The sequence below is a fragment of the Micropterus dolomieu genome, unplaced genomic scaffold, assembly GCF_021292245.1.
Source record: "Micropterus dolomieu isolate WLL.071019.BEF.003 ecotype Adirondacks unplaced genomic scaffold, ASM2129224v1 scaffold_6, whole genome shotgun sequence".
Lineage (NCBI taxonomy): Eukaryota > Metazoa > Chordata > Actinopteri > Centrarchiformes > Centrarchidae > Micropterus > Micropterus dolomieu.
In genome coordinates, this window is record NW_025744013.1 from 3,904 (window position 1) to 17,290 (window position 13,387).

General features: G+C 42.7%; 2 protein-coding genes across 2 annotated transcripts in view; both read right to left on the minus strand.

Moving 5' to 3' along the window:
- The window catches only part of LOC123967081 (ubiquitin carboxyl-terminal hydrolase 15-like), a 6,796-nt gene extending 3,837 nt beyond the window's left edge, over positions 1-2,959 (minus strand). Inside the window, exons 1-3 of the mRNA XM_046043098.1 lie at positions 2,826-2,959; positions 1,962-2,089; positions 1,461-1,591 (exon numbers count right to left, since the gene is read on the minus strand). Coding sequence (XP_045899054.1) covers positions 1,461-1,591; positions 1,962-2,089; positions 2,826-2,914 — 348 coding nt within the window. The 5' untranslated portion in view covers positions 2,915-2,959. The remainder of the gene's footprint in view (positions 1-1,460; positions 1,592-1,961; positions 2,090-2,825) is intronic.
- A 1,058-nt stretch (positions 2,960-4,017) lies between these two features.
- Positions 4,018-12,540, minus strand: LOC123967080 (sodium- and chloride-dependent GABA transporter 2-like). Its single transcript, XM_046043097.1, has 15 exons — positions 12,461-12,540; positions 11,840-12,031; positions 10,544-10,678; positions 10,290-10,430; positions 10,130-10,211; positions 9,898-10,030; positions 9,597-9,731; positions 8,221-8,324; positions 7,819-7,943; positions 7,600-7,712; positions 7,185-7,322; positions 5,861-5,963; positions 5,602-5,702; positions 5,288-5,458; positions 4,018-4,970 (listed from the first exon to the last, which is right to left on the minus strand). The coding sequence occupies exons 1-15, from the start codon at positions 12,465-12,467 to the stop codon at positions 4,821-4,823; spliced, it is 1,830 nt and encodes a 609-aa protein (XP_045899053.1). The 5' UTR covers positions 12,468-12,540; the 3' UTR covers positions 4,018-4,820.
- Positions 12,541-13,387: the final 847 nt, after the last annotated feature.

Consider the following 13,387-nt stretch of genomic DNA (forward strand, 5'->3'; position numbering starts at 1 on the left):
TCCCAGCCCATTTATCCCCCCCCTCCCCCCCCCCTCCCACACACAGTACCAACTTCCCAAATCTCACACATACAGCTCAGATTCCCACCCTCACCCCTTCCCTGCCCATAACCCGGTGTGCCCACCCTGCCCCTCAGCACAAGATGTGTGTGTAAACTCAGAGAAAAATCTCTGACAGATTTTCTAATCAGTGCCGAGCTAAAACCATTTACCCCACCCACCCCACCCCCTCCTCCCACACTGGTTATGCCTCTCTCGCACTCCTCAGAAGCGTTCACGCTGCTTCTCTCAGTGTAACCTCAGCTGGCATTCCTCCACTTCAGAAAACATGGACGCGCAGGAACTCTCCGCCAGTGCTGGCAATCAGACCAGAAGAGGACAACGGAAGGAAACATAGTGCCAAACCTGTGACTACAATCCTCTTAAATCCTCTTTAAACGCTTGTGCTTTCCCCCGCACCTCAGGATGACAACCCCTCAAAAGAAACAAAAGGGTTTAAAAAAAGAGAAACAACTTATAATGGACCTCCTGCATGTTGTGTCTCGCAGATCGCTCCATGTAGCTTTTCAGTCATCCAGAACGTTGCCTGAAAATAGAAACCCCGTGGCCACCCGATATGTCCCACGACATACATGGCAAAATGGGAGGGTCAGTGGAAGGGGGGAGAAAGAACGAGAGAGAGAATGATAGAGGAGCCTCTTCTAGCAGCCATGATGCCATGACTAGTAAGATTTGAAGCGGGGATTTGAAACCGTTGGCCCTGTTAAACTGTAATCACCATCATTAAATATTCCACTGACTAATCAACTGTAACTGCACATACAGCCTTTCAGTGGTTTGTTTCACTCTACCAAAATGTGAGTAAAAGTACTTTTTACTTCAGTTAACCCTAAAATTAATAATCGCTGTTCATGACAGGAATGAATGAAAAGCTGAAGAAATGAATGAAAAACACCATCAGTGAAGCGTCCTGTTCATGAACGGCAAATATCCACCATATCAGAGTTATTCTTATTTGTTTCCAGCTCCTGTGCACAGTGTGCCTTTGTACATCTAACTGGTCAAATAAATCAACTCAATAGGTACTGCAGCATTTCTTACAAACTAATTGTTCTTGGCTATTCTTTTTGCCACGGAGCCATATCAATTTTATCATGAAGAACTACAGTAAAAGACGCATTATATTGGCTGCGTATTTTACTATTTCATGTTGAGTAACACTTTTTCATAATTCAAGTTTCTGTTACAATTTTGCTGCACTTCTGATATCCTGATCTCAAACGGCCATATGAGCGCACATTTCTCCCTTTCAACACAAGCCACATTATACACCATTGCTACTGAACACAACCATTAAATTGCATTAGAGATATAAGTATTATATTATATAATGAGTATCATATAATGCAGCAAGACCAACACTCTCCATCTATCATCATAGTCTTGAACTGAACCCTTACCTTGCGTGCAATTGGCTCCTGACCATCTGTTAATCCATACCAGCTGACGAGCTTGTTCCAGCCCTCTGTCGGGACCAAGATGTAGTCGAGCTCATCGATGAGGTGCTCCTTGATGGCCAGCACGTCCCCATCTAGAGGCCGGGAGGGGGTGAGAGAAAGGGTGAGAAATGAGCGTGCAGACAGAGGGAGAGAAAGCACATTGTGGGACAACACTTACACTGGTGACACAGTGTAGTGACTGTCTCGCACGACACAAAACACACAAAGAAAAAGGTATGCTGGAGAGCTTTCTATGAACCCACCAAAAAGGCTACTCTATGGGGTCAGTCAACAATGTTCTTTTTGTTCCCTTTTCCTCTGAACTCTTTGTTACTACTTCCAGAATGATAAAGCTATACTGACCAGGGGTCCGTGGTGTAACGTAAGGCCACACAGCATTTAGAAATACATGACCCTAATGGTGATTCAAGGCATCAGGAGGTGATGCATGATCTGTCTTACCTCTGAGAAGACCAGAGTTATCAACGGGTCCTGGGTAGACATTCTGGTCCCCCATCTGGTATTTGTCCCAGCTGTCATATCCCACATATTTCTTCCACTGTTTGAACCAGCGACTGTCCACAAGGTACCTGAAGAGAAGGCAAGCAGTGTTACTTCACTGCCAATCAGTCTAGATGGTTCAAGGCTCGTGCAACAAGCTGTGAGCTGTAAACTAAAGCTTTTGTATTCCTTTCCACACGTTAAACGGTGATTATAGAAATGCTCCGGCAGGTGGAGGATACCTTGCTGTCAGTTCTCTAAACAAATCTGACTTTGAGAGACAAATATAACACAGATTGATAGTTGTAACAGTAGTACTTTTGACGTCGACTTGAGTTCAGGTTGCTGCATGCCTGGACAGCTGGCTCTGTTTTTGACAGGTGCTTCTTTCCGACTCCGCCCTGCCGAAGTCGACAGATGAACCCACTGACTGGCAAATCACTTGGAGCTTCGGAAGTCTGGCCAATTAGCTAATAGCCTGCTAACTAAGACCAGACAAACGAAATGCAGCCTCACTGAGATCATGTCACCAGATAAAAAGTGCGATGGTCATTTGGAGCACAACCACCAGAATACAACTTTTATTGTAAAGACACGTGGGATCTGTCGGTCTAAATTGACAGGATAATAGCCAACGTTAGCGGGAGCACCGCTAGCATGCCAAGCGCACACATGACGCTGACAGGCTCCCGTTAGCTGGCTCAGAGCTAACTGTCAACACGGCCCGTCACCTCGGCTTTCTTATCCTTCATGGCGTTGACAGTTTCGGCAGAGCCAGCCGACGGCCGCGCGGCGTCTCTGAAAAGGTTTCAGCCCAAGCCTTACCATGTGTCTCCCTTTCTTAGCTGTGTTTTCAGTAGTGCCGCCACCTCTCCTCTTTGGGTATCCAGATCAGCCGCTCCTCCTTCCGCCATCTTTCCTTAGACATCACCCGCTGCATGGTGGGAAATTGCGGGGCGTCACCGAGGCACGTAGGGTGTGACGCTTACTGTTTCAGCCAATCAGCAGCTCACCGGCGGTACAGCAAAACCGTGACGCCCAGTGGTAGAATTATTCTAGAAAAATGGTCCAAAAATGCTCCATCATTGTGATTGCACAGCCTTCTTGGTGTCTAAGATAAGAAACTGTACCCTTCTGAAAACAGTCTTCACCATTACACACCTCTTTGTTCAGCCAGGGGCATTACTTCATTTGACATTTTAACATACTGTATGAGCTCAGTGTGCAATACAGGGGGTAAAATACTTTCAAAACTGTCCAATGATCTGACCTAATTTTCCTGACCAGAAAGTATACATTATCTTCTATTGTAAATATAATACAAATATAAATGTAATCCTGGGGGTGGTGATGGGGCAGTGGATAAGACGCATGCCTTTGGTGTCCACTGTGAGACACCAATGTATCCCTGAGCAACTTAACCCCTAGTTGCTGTAGTCGAGGCGAGAGATAACCATGGCCTGCACCACAAGCTGGCTGGCGTACTGAGTAAGATAGGGCCTTACGTTATATAGAGGAAAGCGGCACAACATGGTCTGAAAAGGACAGCTGTTCATGACACGCAGGTTTCTCACCACCCTGGTTGGAGTCAGATTGCTTGGCTGGACCGACCAAGAGTTCAATCTTAGAGAGGTTTAGTTGAAAGTGGCAAGCCCTCATTCATGCAGATATGTCCGAGAAATGGTCCGTGAACCGTGGGGTCGTCTGGCGTGAAGGACAGGTAGAGTTGCATATCATCTGCATAGCAGTGGTAAGCCCACAAATTCTGATTCTGAGATAGTTTTAAAAAATATTGTTAAATATTGATCTCCAGACCTTTAGTCCCTAATATAATCCTACACTTCTCATAAAGTAACTCACGGTATATTTATTTCAAAACATAGTTACAAGATTCAAATTTCTTTGTACAGTCATATTATGTCACAGTACAAATAATGAAACTACATTGTGTATGTCATGTTAGTCCTACAGCTATTGCAGTGCTTATAGTATATTATATCCTTTCTTTACACAGTCTATTCATGTGAAACATTTATAACATTTTATTTCAGTTCTTGTAAATACAAAAAGGAAAAATCAGTAATGATAATACAATATATGATACAAACACGGCCAAGTAGCCATGAAGTGATGTCAGATACACAAGGACACTTCAAAAAGTAACTTACATGTAGCTGACTTTTCAGTGTTAACAAATGGTTAAACAGATTTTGCTGTCTTCCAGTTAACATTTGCGCAAAATTCATCCTTACTATATAAACTAAAACATTTATTTTTAAACCTCTGGTGGAACCTGTGTATCTGCCTCTACATTTACCGCCTTTGAATGAGTTGAAAATGCCAATAACTTCCATTATAAAACAGTACCATTTCTCACAACAAAGCTAACTCATACATTTCAGCTGACCTTGAATTAGTTCATTTACATTATCTGTGAAATGCAGAGCTGAACAATATATGCCAGTGTATTAATATATTTCAGTTTGAGTAGAGTAAATTACTTTTGTCCCTGAAAAAATGCCCCTGTCCCTTCTGAAACTTCTAAATAATGCAATGAATGACTTTTTAAATTTCTTTTTCTTTATCCTTCTTTTGTCACAACATTACTGCCATCCCTGAAATGTACAGGCACTGCCATACCTAACACACTATAGGTCTATTATCTCCTGAGTCCTCCATATCTGTTATGTATTAAAGTAGATGATGTGACACTTTATTGCACCCTTCCCTGCTTTGATCATTGGGATGGAGGCGAGGGTGCAAGTCAAGGATGGAACTGAAACCCAAGTACCTTTCCCATACACAGCACAACTGGGGCTCTCATAAGCTGGAGTCTCTCTCTGAGACAGGACAGTAGCCATTTCTGGTCATCGTGGCATCTCCCTCAGGAGAAAAGATGACCAGTAACCTCTCCTGCTCTCTCTTGGTTTTGGGTAAGCCGTCAGATGGTGTCATGAGCAGCTGGATGCGCTGTGGAACAAAAAAAGTTAGCCAGCCATTGACCATCTTTATTGAATGAATTCCACAGTGGGGTGTGTTCAAGTAAAGACCAGGTTCAGGGGCAAAGTTCACAGGAAGTCTGATTTATGACCAAGACCATAACTGGCGCACATATCCTTTCATTTCAGACCGTAAATCACTTTAAGGCATCAAAGGTGATCTCAGAATAGACTGACGCCGAAAATTTCAAACTAAACATATCATCTGAGGTTAGTAGGTGTGCGATAAATCTGATAACCGCTTTAACGATAATAAAGAGTTCTTTAAAGGTCAACACTCAGGCCTACCTCTCTGAGTGTCCCCTGGGTGGTGCAGATCTTGTAAACCATCCAAAGCGGGATGCAGACCATGGAGGAGAGAGCGAGCAGCCAGCCAATGACATAGCCCCACCATGGGTACACATACTCATTGTTGTACTTGAGAGGAGTGTATTTTATGAGGGAGAAGGCAAAGGTACCCTGGAGAGACAAGTACACCGGTGTTACTGGTGTAGAAATGATTTCTTTTGATTTCTACAAGAGGAGAGAAGACTTCGGTTTCTGTCAGCCTTTGTCATTTTTGGAAAGCCTTGATGCTACTTAATTAGTTTGTTGATACTCACAATGCACGTGGCTGGGGTGAAGAACAACCAACAGTACTTGATGTAAGGTCCTGGGCGGTAGCCAATCATGTCCTCAATGTTATCATAAAAGCGATCTGCACCTGGAAAAACACAGTGAAGACATTTCTCTCCACGATGTGCCTTGAAAATTGTTGCGGAATGGGAAGGTCGGCCTGTGATTAGGGTACATATTTAAAGAAAAAAATGTCTCCTTCATCACCAAGGAATGAAATCCTTTTATGTTGTTAGGACAGCTTACCATAGACCCATGCAATGCAGACAGTCTCAAAGATGGACATGAAGAGAAGACACATGCCACTGGCTGCATAGTAATCAAAAAGCTGGAAGACATACATGCCCCCCTACGAAGAGAGAGATATAAAGTATTGAGTCATAATTATACTAATAATAATGACATATATATATATATATATATAGTAATATAATAGAATGAACCTGCTACAATCTATTGGTTTTCACACATAACAGATTGACAGATAATTAAATAACCCAATGAGCTGAATTGAAATTGAGTTCAATTTATGCTGTGTGTGTTAAAAAAAAACTACCTCCCGCCACACACAAACCATAGGGAAATGGATTATAAAGAGGAAATAAGCTAATTCATTTATTTATTTGTGATCATACTAAAAAGGCATCTAGTTATGGGACTTGACCGACTCATCTCAAGTCACTTTGCATGTGATACAAAAAAGAGAAAATATTGTAGTAGCAGTAGTAGCAGACTTGCCAGGCTTGAAAAATCAATTCTACTCAATTTACCCAGTATAAATTGGATGTCTGAGGTGTCTATATTCATGTGTGTGGAGAGACTGTCAGGGGGAAGGGGTCATGTCTGTGTCAGGGAATCATTTCATGTGACAACAATGACAAAGTATGTTGATGAGATAAAGCACCAAACTGCATTGTAGGGCACATTTAGCAGACATTACAGTGTTTGCAGTGACTACTACTTTTTGTCTTTTGTTTTATTAGCAAAGATACAATGTTGACTGCATTTTAAACATAGTATTTTTAATAATTTAAATATTAAGAATAATGCAATATTAAGAATAAAAACATCTATAAAAGAGACTTGAAATGCTGAAGACCACAATTAGAGACTTCAGGCGTGACTTCGGCGTTGCATAACAACACTTGAGACTTACCTGAGACATGCTGCGTAAAACCTTTGACTTGCTTGTAAAATGATGACTTGTTGACACCCCTGCAGAGCATTTATGTTTCCAGCTGTGCAGAGGTGAAACCATGTCAACTATGTTGGACTCCGTAATAGTTTATTTCAGCAGAACAAAGCATCAAAACCACCAGGTGCAACCCCCACCCCATCAATAGCCTGATTTGAGTGAATGTGTTTGTGTGAAACTCATTTCATTAGTTTCAGTGGACATAGTTAAGGACCCTATACAATGAGGGAAAACATCTTAGGTAATGAGATTTTAAGACACTAACTATACAAAATGCCATCTAAAACTACACGTGAAACCAGAGTTTCTGCTTGCAGATCTTTTTCTCTGTGCATGCATCTGTGTGTGTGTGTGGTCCCAGAGTGTGACCCTTACCTCCATCAGCATGATGAGGCCCATGAAGAAGGAGAAGAGGCTAACAGCTAACAGGAAGAGCTCCCTGCGGTTTTTACGTCGGAACAAAGCAGGGTACATGTCAACTACCGCGGTCACAAGGCTCTCGACACACACAAACTGACAGGAGATGTGAGGAAAAGAGGGGGGAAAGACGTAAGCACAGGAAAATGAATGAAACTCTGAAGGAGTTTCATTCTTGGCATGCCCTACTGCCTCAGTAAACATCAGCTCAGTAAAATGTATCCCTAAAAACATCACAAGTAAAAAATCAAAACAAATAAAAACAGTTAAAACAAGTCTCTCTAAAATGTCTAAAAAAATTTCTGTCAAGTCAAATCACACCGTATTTTTTCAGTAATTAGTGCCATGTGTGGAAAACAAAACGTGTTCCTACCTGGCTGTCAAGCCCCAGAAAAACAATCATGATGAAGAAGAGGGCGGCCCACAGAGGAGAGAAGGGCATCATGCTCACAGCTCGGGGGTAAGCTATGAAGGCTAGGCCAGGACCTAAAGAGACCAGCAAAAAAAATGTAAACTGATCAAACAAATACTGCTCGTTCCTTATTTCTTTTTAAGTGAAAGTGTACGTGAATGTAATGTATGCAAGCCTCACCAGATTCTGCCACTTCTGAGATGGGAACGTTCTGTTCAAAAGACATGAAACCCAGGATGGAGAAGATTGCAAAGCCTGCCACAAAACTGGTGCCACTGTTCAGAAAGCACAGCGCCAGGCAATCTCTGCAACAGACAGACAATGCTTCATAGAAATGTAACAAATTTGCTGCAGGAGAAGTGGCATCATTAAGCTTGATCACATAAATCACACCTGACGATGAGGCTGTTAATGACGATAAAGGTGATGGCTGCTTTTATTCCATTTCCATGGACCACTTAGGATTTTAGTTTCAAAATGAAACGTTTACTATGTCGGACCGTGTAACCATGTACTCTTATGAAAAGGGGCTCCAGTGTATTGAGCATGAAATCACACATGCGTGTAGATATGTTTACCTACCTGTAGCAGTTATTGTTGTATTTGTTGTAGCTCCCCAGAGCAGTCAGCGACCCCAAACAGATGGCATAGGAGAAGAAGATCTGGGTACCAGCATCCATCCACACCTTACACAAAAGAAAATGACAAAAAAAGAAAACAAAAATAACTAAAACTGAAACTAAAGAGATGGTAAATTATGTATAGCCAATGGAATGCTCAGATACTTAGGTTGTTGTATATGCACAAAAGGGCCATGCAGTGATTAGATAGTCCAGAGGAATTCAAGTGCTGAGTGTTAGCATAATCATTAACTATTGTAGTTGCACAATAATAAACTGTTATAAGTCTGTTATTGGTCTTGTTTGTGTAAAATAGCAAAGGGAATAAAGCGCCAGCAATAATCAGGTTCTGGTTATAGAACGATTGTGATCCCTTAGATTAGACCAGGGGTTTTCAAAGTGTGAGGTGGGCCTCCCCAGGGGGTCTCCAAGCAGTTTCAGGGGAGGCTCAGTGAAACAATATTAAATTACTTATTGCATTAGTTATCAAAAGGAGATCACATAGAATAGCCTACATGTGTGAGAGTTCAGAGATACAGTTGTTTTTGGGAACTGTTTTCCCCCCATTAGAGTCAGAAACTAATAAATTCCTTAGGACAGACCTTTTTTAAAACTATTTGGTGTTGTCAGAAGTTATGTCAAACAGCAATATTTTGGCTGATTTGGCTCAAATGTTGAATGTCTATGGGATCAAATAATATAATCATGATCCCATAGACATCCAAGAATTGAGCAAAACTTACTAAGTAAACTAATAATGTGGTCGGAGGGTGCCGATTTACAAGCTTTATCTGAGGGCAGGCCCGCAGTCTCAGACTTTGAAAACCCCTGGATTAGACGTGAAAGAAGTAAATTGCATGTTGAATTATTAGTTGATTGTGTTTAGTCTAGTTTGTTTGTGACCAGAATGAGGCGATGAAGTAATACTAACTAAGGTTTTCTGATTGGTTCTTGATTGGTGCTAGTCTGATATGGGCCAGTTAAAACTCTGTTGTCCCCCCAGAGCTTGGTTAGCTGACTGCGGCTCAGTCCTGGTAGAGCTCGTGTTTACAGTCCCAGCGGTGTTCTGACCCTGCATTGGATCCCCATGGTTCTTGCCTCTTTCATGGAGAGCAGATGGACCCAGCAGAAACTGGGCTCCCCATCTGAGAACCATGGGATACCTGCACCTGGTGCGCCCTCGCCCACGGAGACCACATCCACTAAATCTTCTAAAGGCCCTCGCTGTTTTCTTTGAATTGCTTGAAGGTAATCATGCCACCATGATAGATTCATACAGCTGACGTACATTTTGTCTTTCATTTGTGGCTTTCAACTGTTTGTGTGACGTTGTGGTACCTGTGGGTCCGCCAGTCGTCCCAGGTCAGGATAAAGGTAGAACTGGATGCCGATCCCAGCGCCAGGCAGGGTGAGCCCTCTGATCAACAACACAATCAGCATCAGATAGGGGAAGGTCGCAGTGAAGTAGACCACCTATATAAATTTAAACAAGAAACATGGCAAAAAGAAGAAATAAATACCAGATGTCATCCATAATGTGCCCCAGGACTGCAAAACAAAATAAACAGATAAAAAGGGGTCACTTGAGCTCTGACAGAGGTGCGGATTAGCACAAGACTTTGAATCCCCTGTCACCCACCTTTCCCGTGGATTTCACCCCCTTCCAGATGCAGAAGTAGCACATGACCCAGGCAATGAACAGACACAAGGCCAGGTCCCAGTTCAGAGAGCCCATGTGGTCAATGCCTGGGGAAATCCTCAGCGCTCTTCTCCTGCAGAGACAGGGAAGAAACACAGGCATGATACATCATTGTCATTTTCACAATAGTAATGTATCGCCAAGAGGAGGTAAGGCAGTCTGAGAAACTCACTCCCAGAACTCGAGGACAGGAGATGTGATGTTGCCAGTTTGGTTGAGTGAAGTGTTTCTCCTCTGAAACTCCACACAGTTTTCTGGGGGACGAAGAGCAAAATGTCTTGAACGTGTCAAAAACATTGGAGGAACCTTGCATCTTGACGCACATTTGCTACCTGTGTTCCATGTGTTGTTGCAGGACGACCAGGCCAGGTCCCAGGAGAAGCAGAAAGACAGGTAGAAAATCCCCCAGGCCAGAACAATGATGTAGTAGAAGTTCAACAGAGTCACTATCACCTGGGTGCCATAGCCAATACCTGTAGAAATCACAATTTGGTCTATGGCGCAGTGAATTCCACCTTTATTTATATCACGGTTTCATCCCATTCATACCATTGGCTCCATACCATTTGCCAAATGTCCTACCTACCTTCAAACAAGGGACTGATTTTTCTCCAGCAAGTAATGCCCCCCTCGCTGGTGTACTGGCCCAGGGCCGTCTCCAGGAAGAAGACAGGAACGCCACAGGTGAACAGGAAGATCAGATAGGGGATGAGGAATGCACCTGAGTTGGGAAATAACAAAGCAATTGGTTACTGGTACTGTGTGTTAACATTCATCTTGTCTAACTGTATTTTCTTTATCCTATTTGGGGTCATGGGGGGTCTGAAGCCTGTCCAAGCCTGCATTAGTCAAGCAGTCAGTTCTTCAATCTAATGCAGGGCCAATGCATAGGCAGAGGAGCACATTCATTCTCATACACAGGAAGAGCTTCCAATCCATCTGACTGGCACGTTTGGACTTAGGGGGAAATCAGAGGAGGGGCAGAGTCTCTTCCTTTCTCAGATTACATATTACCTATTACAAGCTTGTTTTTTTCTCAGCTCCAATTGATATGCTGCAACTGTTTGCACCCGATCGCCTGTCAGATTAACCCGGTTTGAACAAAACTAAAACACAAAAGTAAGTCATATAGAATTTCAGAACCAGGTCATATGTCGTGTATACCTGAACATAAACTGGATTGGTCTGAAGTTTTGTTACGATATATATTCTCCTAATGAGAACAAGCACTAAAAGGTATGAAGTGCTGCAAGAAGAGGTCGAAGAAAGTGCTGTTTTCTTCAGATGCTCCACGTTGACCTGAGCCACTGCCACTCGCTGTCCGCTTTTGTGTTGGCGTCCTGTCGGGTGCCCGAGGATGTTTGGCGTGCTCAGATTTCCGCCTCTCTGCAGGGACAGCTGCTGCGAGTGAGGCAGAACAACAGCTGCCTGACCCGGATCAGCCCTGAACCCTGACCCTGCCACCCCACGGAGGGAGAAACAGGGGCGTCCATTTTAGCAGCTACATAAGCATGTCCAAAACCAAAACTCTCACAAACTCTCTGCTCTGGTTTATTGTGTGTTTTTATTTCCCTCACCTGATTGAGTCTAGCATTGATGTGCATCTGAGAAAAAGCACTCAGGTGTTCTGTAATGGTTTATGCATGTATTTACTCTCACGTCAGCTGTCATCAATTATCTACTCATTCAGTGCATGTAAAGAAAACACTGCATGGTTGTTTGTAAAAGTGCACTATGGTATTAAATTCTTTAAGCATGGGCCTGACATACAAATAAGCTATGTCTACTCTATATGCAAATCTATTTCCCCCTCTTTTAGGTTTTCAGAGGAAAGGGACGCACAAACTCCTGCCTGGATCCACTCCGCTCATCTTCCACTCACCTCCTCCGTTCTTGTAGCAGAGGTAAGGGAAGCGCCACATGTTGCCCAGGCCGATGATGGAGCCGGCGACTGACAGAATAAACTCTAACTTATTGCTCCATTGGCCCCGCTCCTCCATCTTCTCATCCGAATGGGGCAGCAGGTCCTTGGCTTGGCGGCTGCCACTTGGAAGGCCTGCTCTGGTAGCGTCTCCTACGAAACAGACACGGAGAGGGAAAAGAATTGCTGCAGGTCATAGAAGCTGTTTGGTGGTGATTTCCCTGCCCCCAACAATTGTCAAGCTGTCCTTAAGCAGCAAGGCAACAGTGGAAGAATGTAGTCTTACTATACACCTATAAGATCTGAATGTGTAAAATTATATATATAAAAAAAGGAGCATGCATTCTCAGTCCTTTTTTATGTCACAAACAAGAAATTTACCTGAAAACACACATAAAACACATTTTGAGCTTTGTTTACATTATGAAATGCATCCATTACCTTTAAGTGCAATACAATCCTTATCCATAAACAAAAAACACACAGTAATCAAACTATTTCATTAAAGAAATGATAATGAACTTAAATCCATCAGAATTGCAGAGTAGTCAATTTGCAAAATGACTTAAAGTTACAGCTTACCTTTCATTGTAGTGATCTGCTGTGTGAAACCCCCGTCTCAAGGCTGAAGATTTATCAGTAAATGCTCAAGTTTTAGCATTTAACATGACTGCAGTGAGTGAGGGGCGGGGGTTGGAAATGCTAAACTTAGGCCGGCCTCCACGTTCTTTCCCTCCGTCTGGCCCTTTCAGAGCAAAGTACATATATAAATAAGGTGCAACATGAGAGTCCAATAGGATGTTACTATGATCAGCATTGTGTATATTTCTGCTGCAGTGGACCACTTCTGCTATAGGAACTGTATATACATTTTTTTTTTTTAAATGAATGTAATGTCTCCTGTCGTACGCTTTCAGGAGATTCCTGCAAAAAGCAAAAGCAGATTTACATTTTTTAATTAAGAGCACCCTAATAATAAAGTTTACATTTTGGGTTCCATCAATTCCTTTCTGCAATGCAGCACATCCCAATTTCATGTCTGAGGTTAAGTTAATTGACTAATTTCTTTGATGGAAGGTGCAGATCCATTCCTCACTGCTCACATGATGTACAACAGGCTAAAAGAATAACCACAGGGAAATTGTTAAAATCAGAAGGAATTGCTGTGTGAGAATGACAAATCTTCCATCATGTTAAAGTCTGACAGAAAATTGATTTCACACAGCAGTATTGCTATCTAGCGGACAGATGGAAGAAAGCCATTTTGTGTTGCCAAATCAAAAGAAATTCACAGAAATATGTAAGCAGTAGTCCATAAAGCTGTAAAGCGATGATTATAAAAGGTTCTTTGTGACCATTAAGACACCAAACTACAGTTCATTCATGAATTCCACTCAGTCAGCACAACAAACAGCAGGTGATGAAGATGTAGTGGCAGACGTTATGCAATCTATTATGCACCCTTACAGTTCATTTGGTCTTGCAGCCCCTTGTACATATTCTCCCGGT